The 16721-nt window shown below is 41.8% G+C and overlaps 1 protein-coding gene across 2 annotated transcripts in view; it reads right to left on the minus strand.

The window, feature by feature from the left end:
* Positions 1-12082: 12082 nt before the first annotated feature.
* LOC105476019 (BAALC binder of MAP3K1 and KLF4) overlaps positions 12083-16721 on the minus strand; it is an 82581-nt gene continuing 77942 nt past the window's right edge. For both annotated transcript variants that reach the window (XM_071067922.1, XM_071067921.1), the window contains one exon: positions 12083-14398. In XM_071067922.1, coding sequence (XP_070924023.1) covers positions 14394-14398 — 5 coding nt within the window. In that variant the 3' untranslated portion in view covers positions 12083-14393. The remainder of the gene's footprint in view (positions 14399-16721) is intronic.

The following is a 16721-nucleotide window of genomic DNA, read 5'->3' on the forward strand; positions in this document are numbered from 1 at the left end:
TTTATTGTGTATTTCAGAATAGCTGGAAGAGAAGAATTGCAATGTTCCCAACACAAAGAAAAGATCAATGTTTAAGGTGATGGATATTCCAATGACCCTGATTTGATCATTACACATTGTAGACAGCAATCAAAAAAGCACCAGCATTCCCAAAATATGTACAACTGTTATATATCAATAAAAAATTTAAAATTTAAAAAGCATAAATGATGAAGGCAGCAAGTGCTATAATCAGATTTGCATTTTAAAAAGATAATTTTGTCATCAGTGTGGAGCCTGGATTAGAGGCAAAGTGGGAGATAAATAATGCAGTAGACTTCTACAGAAATCTAGGGGTTTGGTGGCCTGTGCTAAGGTGGTGGTTGTGAGACATGAGAGGAAAAGACAGATATAAGAGGTATTTGGGAAGTGTGGGAGAAAAGATTCCATCAGAGAGGGAGAAAGGAGGGTCAAGGGTGACTCCAGAGTTTCTGTTTTGAGCAATTTTGTGTATAGTGGGTCATTGAATGTCAGATGCAAGGCACGTTGATGAGGACAAATTTATAGAGCTAGGAAACTGGAGTGGTATCAGGAAGGGAGAGATAAAGAGGAGAGAAAAGATGTGATAGCAATGTAAGCAGAAGAGTCAGGAGGAGTGGCTGAATTCAGGGAGATGCTGAGCTCAGTTTGAGGCACTTTATTGTCTCCTGCCCCTCTCCCTCCAGCTGAGATTTCAGCTTTGTCTTGAGAGTTAATCACGTGCCACCATCAAAAATATTGTCTTTCTTGTTCTGATTATTCCAGGAGGAGCAAGAAAACATGGTAATTACCACTTTGTAATTTCCTCTCGGGGAAAGCTAAGTCTTATTTCAAATGAAAATAACATTTCATTGACATAGAAAAGAATGAAAATCTTCCCTTGAAAACAAGAGTAAACAAAGCAGTCACAGCAATCAATCACTTCCAGGTCACCAAAGGAGAAAATGGTTAGATGATATAATCACTGGCCTAGGAATAGGGTGATCAACCCTCCTTGGCTGCCTGGAACTTCCATGGTTTTAGCACTGCAAGTGCTGCACCCTGGAATCCCTCAGTGGGATTAGGTTTGGATTCTAATCCTGATTCTACTGCTGATTCACTATGAAAACAGATACATTCTAAGCATAGTTCCTTCATCTATAGAATGAGGGGAAAGGGCTTCTTTATATTCTCTCCTGAGATGAGCTCCTGCAGTCCCACGAATCATGTATTGCCGATGACTGCTGAGAGACCACCTGCTCTCATCCCTAAGCTACAGACTTGAATTTCCAATGGCCTACTCGACATCTCCACCCAAATGTCTAATAAACATTAAACACTTTCATGACCAAACAGAACTCTTTTTGTTTGTTTTTTGAGATAGGGTCTCACTCTATCACCTAGGTTGGAGTGCAGTGGCACGATCATGGCTCACTGCAGCCTCAAATTCCTGGGCTCAGGTGATCCTCCTGCCTCAGCCTCTCAAGGAGCTGGGACTATAGGTTCATGCCACCACACCCAGCTAATTTTTCCTTTTCCGTTTTTTGTAGAGACAGGGTTTCACCATGTTGCCCAGGCTGGTCTCGAGCCATCTGCCTCGGCCCCAAAATGTTGGGATTATAGGCATGAACCACTGTGCCCAGGCCCAAAGAGGACTCTTGATTTTCTTTCCCAAACCTATTCTTCCCCATACCTTCTATTTCCCGTAAAATGACATCAACCAAATATCTAGGAATCCTCTTTGATTTTCTCATCTGCTCTCTGTACCAATTCCAGGCCAAAACAGCAAATTCTGTCAGTTCAACCTCTAAAATGTATCCCAAATCCATCTACTTCTGCTAACAGTAGCCAGAGGGATCCTTTAAAAATAAAAACTCGGCCAGGCACGGTGGCTCATGCCTGTAATCCCAGCACTTTGGGAGGCCGAGGCGGGTGGATCACCTGAGGTTGGGCATTCAAGACCAGCCTGGCCAACATGGAGAAAGCCCATCTCTACTAAAACTACAAAATTATCCAGGCATGGTGGCGCATGCCTGTAATCCCAGCTACTCAGGAGGCTGAGGCAGGAGAATCACTTGAACCCAGGAGGCGGAGGTTGTGGTGAGCCGAGATCACACCATTGCACTCCAGCCTGGGCAACAAGAGCAGAATTCCGTCTCAAAAATAAATAAATAAAGGCAAATAAAAATTAAATAAATAAAAATAAAAACTCTAACTCCTATTCTTCCTCTTTCGAATATCTCAAATAAAAAACTGTTTTAGAAGCATCTCTTCTTTAAAGGGATTTAATTTAACTTTCTTTGCCCACTCAATTGATGTATTGGAATATACATATTTACTTGGGTCTTTCATGGATCTACAGGGAGTGTTGCTGACCTTGTTACACTGCTGGGTATGAGTATTCTGTCTGCCTGGAGAACAACATAGCATATTTGATGCTAACTTCTAGGTGTTTATCTGTACAAAGGAAAGATGCGAAAGCCCCAAATTCACTGCCCTATAACTCCTAACAAATCACATCTTTACATCCGAAATCATGTCTCACTTGCCAGTTACCAGTTTGGGGAAAACTACCTGCCAAAGAGTCTGCAAATGAAAGATGTCAAGTTTAAAGGAACATCATAAAGTTCCTAGAGCCCAAACCAACTAAAGAGATGTCTTCCTCTATATTATCTGGAGTCAGTGCTTCTTCCCAGAACCAACAAGTACATGCTCCTCAGGATGGTTTCTTGAAGATATTACTTTCCTCACCCCAGGGATGTCTAAGTTCCATTTTGTGTCAGATAAGAAGGTGCTTATTTTGAAAAAAGGTTCATTTTGTGGTGGATGGGAACAAAGTACTTAAATAAAGGGCCAGCCTTCTGGGACCTTTACCCTTGACAGCTGAATTTTCTATGCTAGGCTTGCTCATGTCCTGAAAATTTCAGGGCTGAATCACAGTTCAACAATATTAACCTTGTGTTTACCTTCCTGTGCTAGACAGTGTGCTAAGTGCTTTTTCAATATATCCTTACTAAATCCTCCCAATATCATGAGATATTTTGAGTCCCATTTTCTAAATGGGCAGAAGGGAACATGGGGAACTGAAATGACTTGCCAAGGTTACAAACCTAGTAGGTGGTGAAGCTGGCATTCAATCCAGGAAGGCTGACTTAAGGCTGCCTCATGGAGTTTTTGAGACATGAGTTCCATCTGTGATCTGCTGAGCCAGTGATTCTCAACCATGGCTGTACGTCAGGACCATCTGGGGAATTTTTAAACATCTTGATTCTAGGTTGTACCCCAGACCAGTTAAGCCAGAATCTCTAGGGGGTGGGGCCCAGGCAGCAATAGTTTTTAAATCTCCTTAGGTGATTCCAGTGTGCAGCCGTATTGCCAATCAGTGTTCTATACAATCGTAATTCTTTCCACTTGTTATTTTTTAAATTGTATTATTATTTTTTGAGGCGGAGTCTAGCTCTCTTGTCCAGGATAGAATGCAGTGATGTGATCTCAGCTCACTGCAACCTCTGCCTCCCAGATTCAAGCAATTCTCCTGTCTCAGCCATCTGAGACTACAAGTACACACCACCACACCTGGCTAATTTTTATATTTTTAATAGAGATAGGGTTTTACCATATTGGTCAGGCTGGTCTTGAACTCCTGACCTCAGGTGATCCACCCACCTCGGCTCCCAAAGTGCTAGGATTACAGGTATGAGCCACCGCACCCAGCCTCCACCTGTTATTTTTTAAAACTAGAAAATAATTATATTTGTTGCTTTCCACAAGGAATAGTCAAGAGGCCAATGAGTACAAGACATTGTATACCCCCTATATTTGCATTTCCTTTCTCTTTGGGGACCCAGCTAGCTCAGGCCTTCACTTTCCTATTAAGGAAGAGGAAAAAGTGATTACGGTGGTACCTAGATAATGCTTAGATTTGTAATGTGTTTTAGAAAAAAAATGAATTTATTAGTATTATCTTCAAATGATTTTTAATATTGTGGCACAACTGGAAAGACTGCTACTGCTTTATTGCTGTTAAGAAAAGAAAGAAACAAAGCTGAATTTTGCAGATTTGTATCTAGGGTGCTATAATTGATCCTAGAGTGGCACTGACAACTTGGAAGTGCCAAGATATGATGCTCTACAAAGGGCTGTGAAGTTACTTGCATAGTGACAGAAAGTGAATGAACTTTTATTGAGCACTTACTCATGGTTTAGTGGACAGAACATGGGTTTTTATAGACAGGCAGACATGGGTGTAAATCCCAACTCTGTCATTTACTAGCTGTGGTTTTTTTGGTTTTGTTTGTTTTTATTTTTTAAGACAGGATCTTGCTCTGTTGCCCTGGCTGGAGTGCAGTTGTGCCATCTTGGCTCACCACAACTTCCGCTTCCCGGGTTCAAGTGATTCTTGTGCCTCAGCCTCCCAAGTAGCTGAGATTACAGGCCTGTGCCACCATGCCTGGCTAATTTTTGTATTTTTAGTAGCGACGGGGGTTTCACCATGTTGTCCAGGCTGGTCTTGAACTCCTGACATCAGGAGATCTGCCCTCCTGGGCCTCCCAAAGTGCTGGGATTACAGGCGTGAGCCACTGTGCCTGGTTGGCCTTGGGCCTGTAAGTCTCCATTTCCTCATCTGTGAAGCGGGGGCTGATAAGGCTCACCTGGCAGGACTGTATGATTGATGAGATATGTGCGAAGCATCCAGTACAGTATCTGACGCATGGCGATAATTATAATCATGTGGCAGATGCCATGTTATCCACATTTATTATCTCCCTTTATCTTCACAATACACCCTCAAAAAGATGCTGTTATTTTCATTGATGGAGGTGAGCCCTGAGAGGCTCCACAATTTGCCCCAAGGCACACAGCCGTGAGACGTCCAGTTAGGATTGGTCTTCTGTACCCAAAGCCTGTGAAGGCTGGCTGCCACACTGTGCTTCACAGGCCATCCCGTAGCTGATATATCTATTAGAACAGAGGGAGAGAGTGTCTGGATAATGGAATCAAATTTAAAAGGCAAACAAATTTTCAGCTATCTTCCAAGCACATGACAATGTTATGAAAAAGGCTATTTGGCTCAGAAAGGGCACTATCACTTACCCCTTTTCCTTTTAAGGTGGAGCTCTACCTGTAGAACACCCATCTAAGAAACTGAAATTGCAAAGCTCCCTCTGGCTTTAGTACTCCTAGCCTTAGCTCTATGCTAAACTAAAAAAAACCAAACAAACAAACAAAAAAAAAACAACAAAAAAAAACCTGGGTGAGCCATTGTCTAATCACATCATATCCACATTCCCAAGAGAATTAAGCATAAATTTTTTCTGCCGCTGGCTTTTATGGTTTCCCATGAGAGACCATAAAAATTCAAATTGTGGTACATTTTGAAGTAATTTAAGAAGAATGAAATATTGTTGAAATAATTTGGGAGCTCACTGCAAGGGAACTTGGGAAATATAGCCAAGCTGGGTTCCTAGGAAGGAAGAGAATGGGTTTTACAGAATAGGCACAAAATCCCTGCCACACAGGCCATCAAGTGGAGGTGTGCAGTGGTCATTTGGAAATATGGCATAGGAGCTTGGGATAGAGTGGAAATAGCATCTAAATTGTTGAGGCCATGGGATCAGATGAACTTGTTAAGAAAATTGGGTAGAGTCTGCAGAGGAAAGGTTGAAAAAGGAACCTTGAGGAATACCAGAAACTAAGGGACAAGCAGAGGAAGAGGAATCAGCAAAGGAGACTGACAAAGAGTAGAATCTGGAAGACAGGGGTGCCCAAAAGCAGGGTAGCATTAAAAGTTGACAAAACTTTGAGGAAAGCCATCCTAGGGCTGCCATGACAAAATACCACAGACCAGTGGGCTTTAAAAACGAAATTTATTTTAACAGATGCAGAGAGGTCCAGTAGGATGAGAACTTAGATGGTGTCATTGACTTTGGCAATTAGAGTATTTGTGATCCTAGAGTGTAGTTTCAGTTGGAGTGGTGGAATCAGAAGTGAGATGGTAGAGGCCTGAGAAGGAAATGCAAAGTGATGAAGTGGAGTTATGGAGCAGAGGGCTCACTGACAATGGAAGACTTTTCTGGCATCCCAAGCAACTACTGATTATGAGATCTCAATTAGTCAGTGAATCTGTGCTGGGCACCATATTTCTTGAAGTGCCATCTTAACAGTTTTTAGTTGAGTCAGCTATTGCAAATGTCTTTCTTCATCAGGGAGAGTGACAGGCTCACTGTGTGGAGCTCTTAAGTTTGCATGCATTTTCCTTCTCATCCCAGCTCCCACTACTCACAATGCCTTATAGCATCCATTTATATCACGTGCCTGTCCCCTGAAAGCATGTAGTTTGTGACTTCTGTTAAGGTATCTCTTGGGGCTCTTTTCCAAGTTACTTCTTATATCTAGGACAAATCAGAGATTCCCTCTGAAGCAAAACAGAACATGTATTTACTTACTTATTGTTCTTAACATCTTTTATTGTGGTACAATATACATAAACAGAATGTTTATAGACCAGTGGCAGTGGGATGTATGTCTCATGCTAGGGAGGAAGTGGAGGACTATCTACTGGTGGAAACCAAGTTGTGGAAAAGATGATATTTGACAATGATAATAAAAAAGAAACACAAGAGAGAGGATGCTGTTTATATAGAAGCCTGCAACTACAATGACTCTACCCTGGAGATTGATCAAGGAAGCATCCAGTAAAGGAATGTGTTATTAAACCAGCTACCTGCTGAGTAACTGGAACTTAATAGAGCTGGGAAAACTCTAGGAGCTTGTACAAAATACCTATCTCAGCATTACCCCACCCAAGCTTGAGGGAGCTCTCAGCAGTCATTGACTGATTGACAGGTGCTGGGATGGGGATAGGAATGAATAAGCATCAACAGCGCCAAAGTCCTAGCAACTCCTGCCATGGGAGTGGTAAGACAAAGACTTCAGGCCACAGAGAGCAGGTGCCACAGTTGGAAGTCAACATGGGTGGCAGTAAAGGGGTTGAAGGAAAGGTAGAGCCAGTGTTGTCTGCTGTAGTCCTGTGCTCTTTTGTCCTCTGCCATTCTGATTCCTTTGAATCAAGTTCCACAAGTCTGAGTCCTGTCCCACAAATACGTGTCTCATAAAAATGTGCAGATATTTTTCTAGGGTATTGTATTAGATCGCTAGGGTTGCCATAACAAAATATTGCAGACCAGTGGGCTTATAAAACAAAAATTTATTTTCTCATAGTCCTAGAGGCTAGAAGTCTGAGGCAAGGCTGGTTTCTTCTGAAGCCTCTCTCCTTGGTTTGTAGGTGACCATTTTCTCTTTTGAATTTATAGGGTCTTTCCTCTGTGTGTGCCTGTGCTAATCTCCCAATCTTGTAAGAACACCAGTCATATTGAATTATGGCCCATCTACATGACCTTATTTTACCCTACTTAACCTCCTGAAAGACACTATATAAAAATACAGTCAGTCATATTCTCAGGTATTGGGGGTTAGGATTTCAAATATGAATTTGAATTTGGGGGGTACACAGTTCAGCCCTTTACAGGTATATATTTAAAAATGGGATTGATTTTCCAAATAATATACACATTTTAAATTTGAATAAGTTGGCTAAATTGACATTGAAGAGTGACAGAATATGCCTCTCCAGAATATGCCATTTTGGCATAAGGGTTATTTTGAGCTAAAAGCACTTTTAAAAAGCGGGTGCAAACAAAACTTTTTTTTTTTTGAGACAAAGTCTCACTCTGTCACCCAGGCTGAAGTGCAGTGGCATGACCTTGGCTCACTGCAGCCTTGATCTCCTGGGCTCAAGTGATCCACCTGCCTCAGCCTCCTGAGGAGCTGGGACTGTGGATGCACACCACCATGCCTGGCTAACTTTCTTTTTCTTTCTTTCTTTCTTTCTTTCTTTCTTTCTTTCTTTCTTTCTTTCTTTCTTTCTTTCTTTCTTTCTTTCTTTCTTTCTTTCTTTCTTTCTTTCTTTCTTTCTTTCCTTCTTTCTTTCTCTCTTTCTCTTTCTCTCTTTCTCTCTTTCTTTCTTTCTTCTTTCTTTTTGTAGAGATGGGGTCTTGTTGTGTTGCCCAAGCTGATCTAAAATTCCTGGCCTCAAATGATCCTCCCGCCTCAGCCTCCCAAAGTGCTGGGATTACAGGTATGAGCCAAGTGCTCAGTTCTTCAAGCAGAACTTTCTGACTTCTTTTTTTCCTGAAAGCACATAAAACTCCCATGTAAAAGATGCCTGCTTTGTATCAGGAGGAAAGAAATATCTTTATCAACAGAGACAGAGAAAATTCTCTGTAAACAATCGAATTTTGTTAAAACAACTCTTATCTTTCTTTAGCTTTCCTGTATATTTTAATTACTTTTTCACAATTGCCTCACTTTGTGCAACATAGTAGGAAAGCATTGAGATTTTGCAACTTCCTTGGGCAGTCATTTCTTTATAAAGTCTCTCAAGTCACATAAAACTTAAAATTAAATAAATCTGTATGTTCCTCTCCTGCTAGTCTGTTTTATGCCAGTCTAATTCTCAGGCCCTGCTGGGGTTCCTATGAAGGTAGAGGTAAAGCTTTGTCTGCCCTACACCATCCAACATAGTATCACTAATTCCATTTCAACCAGCAGTGTGTGACATTACTTCTTTCCCACACCCTTCCCAACACTGATATTATCACATTTTAAAAACTTTGCTAATCAGGTAAAAAAGTGGCATCTTTTTTTTTTAAACCCACATATGCCTAATTACTGATGACACTGAGGATCTTTTTATATTTTTATTGGCCATTCAACTTCCCTCCTGCCTGTTCATGTTATTTTCTCTTGGTCATTTGTCTTTTGCTTATGAAATTCTCATTTGTTTAAATGTATATGACTATACTAACTCTGTGATACATGGGCTGTAGATATCTTCTAATAGACTATCATTCATCTTTATGTGGATGTTTATCATACAGAGGTTTTAAATTTCAATGTGGTTACCTGCGCCCTGGATCTGTTCTCTTCTCACTTCCTCAAGGACTTTTTTACTCCATGGATAATGCCCCCACCCTTCCAGCTTCAACCTCACCCTAAGGAATCCTTGCAATTGTTGAGAAATATACTCTACTATGTCACACTTTTTATGACTTCTCCTTGACCTGTCCCTTTCTCCAATTGCTGGCCTCTTTTTGCTTTGTTTCATAGCAACATTTCTCAAAAGACAGTTTGTTTTTTTTCATTCTCTCCACTTCCTCACCACCCCTCCAGTCATCAACCTCTGTAGTCTGGCTCTGTGACCACTCTCTGCTGGAATTGTTCTTGTTAAGATCACCAGTCACCTTCATGGTGCTAGCTGGAGTCACATCTCTGTTCTCACGTGATTTCACCTTTTGGCAGCATTCACCATGACTGACCATTTCTCCCTTCATGAAACCTTTTTTTAAATGTTGGCTTCAGTAAATGAGCTCCCTGTTTTCTTCCTAACTGCCTCAGCACTTCTCAGTACCCTTTACTGACTCTTCCTCCACCACCAACTCTCTGAATGTTGGAGTGTCTCTCGGCACAGCCCTGGACTTCCCTCACTAGCTTCTCATCAGGTGAACTAACTCCTGTGCCATTAAATATCTTGCATGTGTTGATGACCCCCAAATGCACAGCTCCACCCTTGACCAATTCCTTGAACTTTAGACTCGTACATCCAGTTCCCTGCTGGACACCTCCCTTTGGTTATTTCATACTTAATTGGTCTAAAATGGTTCTTTTTGATTTTCACTGCCTCCCCAAAAAAACTTTTCCCGCCCCGTTTTCCCCTATCTTGCCAAGAACCCTGTTGCTCAAATCAAAAAACTTAGGAATCACCCTGATTTCTCCCTTGACTTCACTTTCTACACCCAGTCCATCAGCAAGTCCTAATGTTTCTATTTCCAAAATGTTCTCAGCATCCATCTATTTTCATCCATCTTTGCAACCATTACCCTATTCCTTGCACTGACATCTCTTCCCAGGGTTATAGCTGTAGCCTCCTAAACGGTCTCCTGCTTCCATTCCTGCTTCTGTCCAGCTCATTCTCCTGTTAACATTCTTTTCAGCATTTATCCCCATCTTAAGTTACTGTAATAACTTATTTCTTTACATTGTTATTGTCTGTTTCCTCTACTATTTTGCCATCTCCATGAGGGTAGGGACCATATCTGTGGTATCTCTCACCACATCCCAACTTCTGGCACATTGAAGAGTCTCAGTAAATACATTTGGATTAAATAAATAAGTTAAGTGAATGCATGATTTTAAATATTAGATAATATTCATAATTTGCTCAGAAAATTCTCCTGAGATTAGCCACTTCCCAGACTGGTGAAACAGAAGAATATGACCTTGTGTATCTTAATGACTCCTGAAAAGAGTGTAAAGACAACATGCTTGGGAACATAAAGTGGAGCAGGAGTTACAAGCTCAAATGTCTCTAGGTTCTGGCAGGTAACAGAAATGGGGAGGTTACCGTGTGTAAGCCACAATAAGTGGTAGGGAGCATCACAATCTGAGACCCCCCAGCTATAGCCAATGCAGACTCATCAACTCCAGCCAGATGTGGCCAAGCAGCCAAGGGCCCAAGGGTGAGCGATCTTCCAATTTTTCGAAAGATGGAAGTATATGCATACAAATTATAATAGTTTTGTTCAATTTCTCAGACTTGAAAAGAAAAGGAATTAGTTTTGGATGTGAGTAATCATTTGAAACAGCGACTTCCCCACAAAAAGAGGTTTGAGGTATGTAGTCAAAGACTCATGAAGCTCAAAGGAATTAGGGACTCATGCTCCTTCTAACTTGTTGCTCATCTTGGCATGGTTTTCATTCTTGAAGTTACTTTATGGCCCAGTGGACTGAGGTAGCTCCAGCCATTACCTCCTCATTCTGTACACCAGGAAGCAAAAGGGGAAAGAGCGAGCCTGACTTCCTGGAAACTTCTATGCCTCATTTTTATTTCATTTCATTGTCTAGAACTTAATTGTGCAGCAAATTCTAGCTGCAAGGAAGGCTGGAAAGTGTAATGTTTGTTCTAAGTGGACATATGCTAAACTAAGGAAGAAGGGAAGGATGGATACTGGAGTTCTAAAGTAGGAGTCTCTGCCAGAGCTGGTTATTTATGTGAAATTCCTAAGTTTTGACACCATGACAGCTAAAAACAGCAGCTCTGTTACCTGATTTCAGCAGAGGAGCTGCCAGTATCGTAAACCCTGCTTAGAGCAGCAAACGTGAATGGGAGGCATTTCAGTGTCACATGGGGCAGCCTGCAAGTCTGGCTGGTGAGGATCAAAAACAGATGCAGGTTAGCAGGACTCAGACAGGCAGTGCAAACGGGAGTGTGTTCAGGTACCCTGGGAGGTGGGGGTGGGTTGTGGAAAGCACTGTGAAGGTGGGCCATGAATAAAGTCTGAGGGGCTACTGTCTGTTACCTGTACATCTAAGCTGTGCTCAGGACGTTGGCAGCAGCATGGGCAGTCCCTGGCTTCCCTTACCTTTAGGTCTAAGCAGTTATTCCAAGGAGTGCAATTTCTATGTTCTCTGAACTATAAAGTCCCTCTCAGTATCCTGACCTCTCACACCAGGTCAAGGTCACCCTCTCTGGAGGGATAAGTGAGCCTGGACCAGACCCAAACTCCCTGAGAACTCACTGGCCCTTTCCAGTCACTGCCTTCACTACCAGCCCTCTTCAATTTTCTCTCTCTAGCCCCCTCCAATCACCCAAATTGTCCTCTTAGACTTGGGCTCAGCCCAGCCCAAGGCTCCATGACAATTCCTCTCTAAATGGCCTCATCTCCCGGTTACACCAGACCTTCTAGACATGGTGGCACCATGTGGTGGTAGGAAAAGAACTGAATTTGCAGATAGTCTTCCCCCACTTGAATCTCTACACCAAAACTTACTAGTTGACTAGACTATAAATATTTCTATAAGTGTAAATTGGTGCTAATAGCATTCTCCTTACCTACTTCACAAGGCTTTTTGGAGGATTCACAGGGATCACTTATGTAAAAGGTCTTCGTTTAAAAAAAAAAAAAAGTCTAAATAGCTCTGCATACAAATTTAAGGTTCCAGTAAAGATTCTCTGTAACTGCCCAAATATGTTTAAAATTAATGACTTTATTGACACAAACTTTGCCATGAAAAGTGTTATCCTAAAAGGATAGTAAGGATTAGTTTCTGTCTCATACACACATGAAAAAGTAGCCAGATGCATTTTTAGTCACATGGTTTAACTTCTGGTTGCTGTCTCCATGAAATCCAGATTGTTCTGGGGAGGGCCGGATCATATGCCCTGCATTTCCTTCTCCCCTGGAAGTGAGAAAGTGTTTCTATATAAAACAGAGACACTTCCTTACGGTGATAAATTCCAAACAACATGCAGCAGTGAACTGATGCAGAAACAAAGCTGTAAAGAGAAGCCACAAAGCACATCCCCAGGGAGAAAGAGCCCTTGAACTCGCAGGATCACTGCCAACCTTTGGCAGCTGGGGGCTCCTGCTGAGTAATGTCAGTGGGGACATATGAGTCACAGGTTTTGCTTTTATTTTATTATTATTAAGACAATTTTTTTAGAACATAAAGTTCCTAAAAGCCCTTTCTCAAAGAATCACAAAATGATAAAGGTTTAGAAAAACTATAGTTTTGTGTGTGGTAAAGTCTTGTACAGTGATTAGAACACCTAGTTTAAGACACAAACCTACCCTGAATATAAAAGATTCCATTGCTGAGTGATTTGCAACACACACTATACCTTAAGGGTCTAATTCAGTCTCCTAGTTATGAAGTCACTGTTAGATTCAGGATAGACAGTAATGACTAACCAGACTCCAAATCCCTCAACATCTGCACAGTACCTGGCACAGGATGGACATTTAATGTTTATTGAATAAATATGCAATCTGCCAATGAAAGGAAGGAAGGAAAAATGACACTACCCACTTGTGTTTGAAGAATAACAGAGTTAGCAGATAAGGAGGTTGTGTATCTGACTTTTGACCTGCATGTCAGTTCTCCGGACTATGTTATATAAACATAACATCATTAGGCTGCCTATTTCTGCTAAACATGGAATTTATTGGTATAGTTTGGTACAACTTTAGTCCTATCTTTCCCAATCCCAGGCATGTTAACAATCCTTGAAAAATCCTGCTACATTAGTTTGGAGGAAAATACATCCAGATGAACGTTTCAAGACATACTAGAAAATTATTCCTATCAAAACATCCTTTTTCTGTGTCAGCTACCTCATTTCTAATGCAGTGCACATCAATCTAATGTCAGTGTGAATACACGTCAACCAGGTGCTGGCTTTCTAAAGTGATTCCTTTGTAGATGCCAAAATGACAGTCCTGGGGTGGTGAACAGAGAGACCAAGGTGAAGCCATGCATGCTGCCACATGTCTCTGGATCATCTCCTTCTCCTACGCAGTGTTCAATCTTTGATTAACAATTGCAAATGACCCCAATAGAGAGGGAAGACAGTTAAGAAGATAAGCAAAGGGAACTGGAAAGCTATGTAAAATTGCAATGTCTGGCTGAGCCCTGAGGGGTATCCTTATTTGGATGCATTGGCCACAAGCATGGTGACATTAAGGACTGGAGGCCAACGTGGACATCAGAATAGGAGGACTTTCCAGGCAGATGAGGAGCAGGTATGACTGCTTCACAGACACCTCCCAAAGACATGCTATGGGCAGTGGGTTGATCCATGGGAAACTGGATCTGATCTGTCTCATACGAAGCTAAGGAAACAAGGATAACAAGGAGTTTTTCTCTACCTTGATTTTTTCAATATGTGGGTTTAGAGTTGGATGGAAGCCAGCTTTTAAGTGACCCTGGTAAGATTTGTAATGATAATATTTAAAATGAAAGAAGGAAAGAATAAGCTTGCCTGAAACAGAACACACTATAATGGTCAGGAGAGTTTAGTACTAAGGTGTGACTCTTTCACCCAGGAAATGCATTCCTACTTTTCTGTTTCACAAACTGACCTGTAGTTTTAACTCACTACTTTTACACCAGACCCTATTATAGGAGTTGCAAAGAGACAAACTGAACTGCACATTTGCAGTTTATTAACATATGTAAGCACTATGCCAATACATTTACATGATAAGTAGAAGGCTCAGAAGGGTCCCAACAAATCAGGCAGCAGTTTGCTGCCAGGTAAGACAGTCTTGCCAGGGACTCAGTAGCATTCAGGTCCAGCAAGGGGCAGCCACTTCTTCAAGGTTCTTTGATGGTATCCAGTGCCTTGAAGGACACAGAAGAAGTCCATCTACCCTTCTGCTTGGACTCTCTGCTAGTTGACACAGTTCTTTGTGATTCTTCGACTTCTGTCCATCTGTTGGATGCTGTCTGTTACATTAATGGTGACTTCTTTTGCAGACATTCTCTTAGCATCTCTTTTAGCCTGTTAAGTTGAAAACAGTGAGTTGAGTTACTAGGAAATGTAAACCAAAGAAAATGACTGAGGCAAGTCTCAATCAATTTAGAGGTTTATTTTGCCCCAGTTGAGAGTGTGCCTGGGAAAAAGGAACACAAATCACAGGAACATTTGTGATCTGTGAGAAAACTCCCAAAGAGGGTTTGAGGACTTCAATATTTAAGGGGGAAAGAGTCGGCAGTAGGGGAAAGAGGAAAGGAAAAGGGAGGGTAGAGAAAAGGGGAAAACAGTTACATTCTTTTGAAGCTTTGATGAACATTCACTGAATCTACATTTTATATGTGAGAGGAAAGGATAGAGAAACAGTCAAATATGCATTCATCTCATGCTCAATGAACTTGCATTTTTACATAAGATAAAAGAAACATAGAATAGTTAATGAGTAAAATGTGCATTTGTCTCAAGTGAGCAGAAGGATGACTCCTAGTCCTGTCTTTGTCCCACACGTGTGAAGATAAGCTGTTAATTTACATGGGGTGAAATCCAACAGAAATCTGTTTTAGGGTAAAGACCTTAGGGCCCACAAGGAATTTCTTTGTGAGAAATTGTGAGGGAGTCCCCTAGAAAGGTACGTGGCCTTCTGTCTTTGCAGTTATCTATTTAGGAACAAAATGGAAGGCAGTTTTGGGTAACTTAACTCCTAAGCTTAACTTTTCCCTTTGGCATAGTGAGTTTGGAGTCCTGAGATTTTTATTTTCCTTTCACAGAAATATGTGAAGGTCCTCACAATTTGCATTAATCTCTTGAGATTATCACAAATACACACACACACTCACACACACACAGAGTGAGGAAGGATGACCCACAAGAACGCAGGCACATATGCTTCCTATCAGAGGTTTCTTTGTTGAATCTTTAATACCAACACAGCACAGAGCCTGGAATAGGGCATGTTCATTAAAACATTGTTGAGTGGCCGGGTGTGGTGGCTCACGCCTGTAATCTCAGCACTTCGGGAGGCTGAGGCAGGTGGATCACGAGGTCAGGAGATCGAGACCATCCTGGCTAATACAGTGAAACCCTGTCTCTGCTAAAAATACAAAAATTAGCTGGGCGTGGTGGCAGGTGCCTGTAGTCCCAGCTACTTGGGAGGCTGAGGCAGAAGAATTACGTGAACCCGGAAGGTGGAGCTTGCAGTGAGCCGAGATCGCACCACTGCACTCCAGCCTGGACAACAGAGTGAGACTCTGTCTCAAAAAAAAAAAAAAAAAAAAAGAACCATTGCTGAGTGAATGAGTGAATGAGCTACGGTCCATCAAAGGGTAATGTGAAAGTTTTCATAGTTGGCTTTAGTAGAGTGGTTAAGAGTTTGAGCTTTGGAGTCAGAGAGACTTTGGTTCAAATACTGGCTATATGATTTCACTATGGGCAAGTTTTTTCTAACCTCTCTAACCCTTATCTATAAAATTGGAAATAATAATATTATCTCTCTCATAAGATTTTTGTATGGATTAAATAAGGTAATGCATGTAAGGTACTTAGTACAATGCCTGTCACTAAATGAAAATGGGAAAAAAATAACCTTAAAAAGTAGGATAGACTATCCACTTCTAACTAAGGATAAACCAGTGACAAAAGTTCTGAATTAATATTAAACATTAAAGCATTAATTAAATTGTAGGTTCTTTAAGTATGTGTGTCCAGTCCCTGACTTTCCATCCCCCCCAATGAGAAAACAGCTTTGGTGAGGGGCAGTCTTGTGCCTATTCTTGTGATTGTGTGCTGGGGGTGAATACGAGTGAGCCTGTGAGTTGCCTCCACTAGTGGATGGACACAGTTATTTGCTGCCCAGCCCCATTCCAGAAAGGACCTGCTGCCTCGCTGCAGGGAGAACAGTCAGCAAGTAGCCTCCAGTTGTCCCTTGAGGGGACAGCATCAGCTGCAGAGAGCCACCTCACTCAAGTTCATGCCCTTCCCAAGATGGCCCAATATGCAGGTAAATGGAAGGGCATAAAGGTGTGACCATTTGGGCCCTAAACAGGTCAGCTCCCACAAGCCATTTAGCTGCACCGGGCAGGGGTGGCTGGACTTCTCCCTTAACTCACTCCTGCTTCCATTGCCCCTTTCCACAGGTGTTGGCCTCAAGGGCACTTCCTAACATCCTGTGTGATGACATCTGGGTCTGCTTCCTGGGAACATAGTCTGCCTCAGATCCTGTGGGAACACCCTTCCAGGCATGAGCATCTCCTTGTGCTGGGTGTTGAGAGACGCACATTTTTCATACAACATGGCCCCTGAACACAAGCAAACTACTTCCTCTGTAGTGCATCCAAATAAATGGTGAACTATT

The sequence above is a fragment of the Macaca nemestrina genome, chromosome 8 (genome assembly GCF_043159975.1).
Source record: "Macaca nemestrina isolate mMacNem1 chromosome 8, mMacNem.hap1, whole genome shotgun sequence".
Classification (NCBI taxonomy): Eukaryota; Metazoa; Chordata; class Mammalia; order Primates; family Cercopithecidae; genus Macaca; species Macaca nemestrina.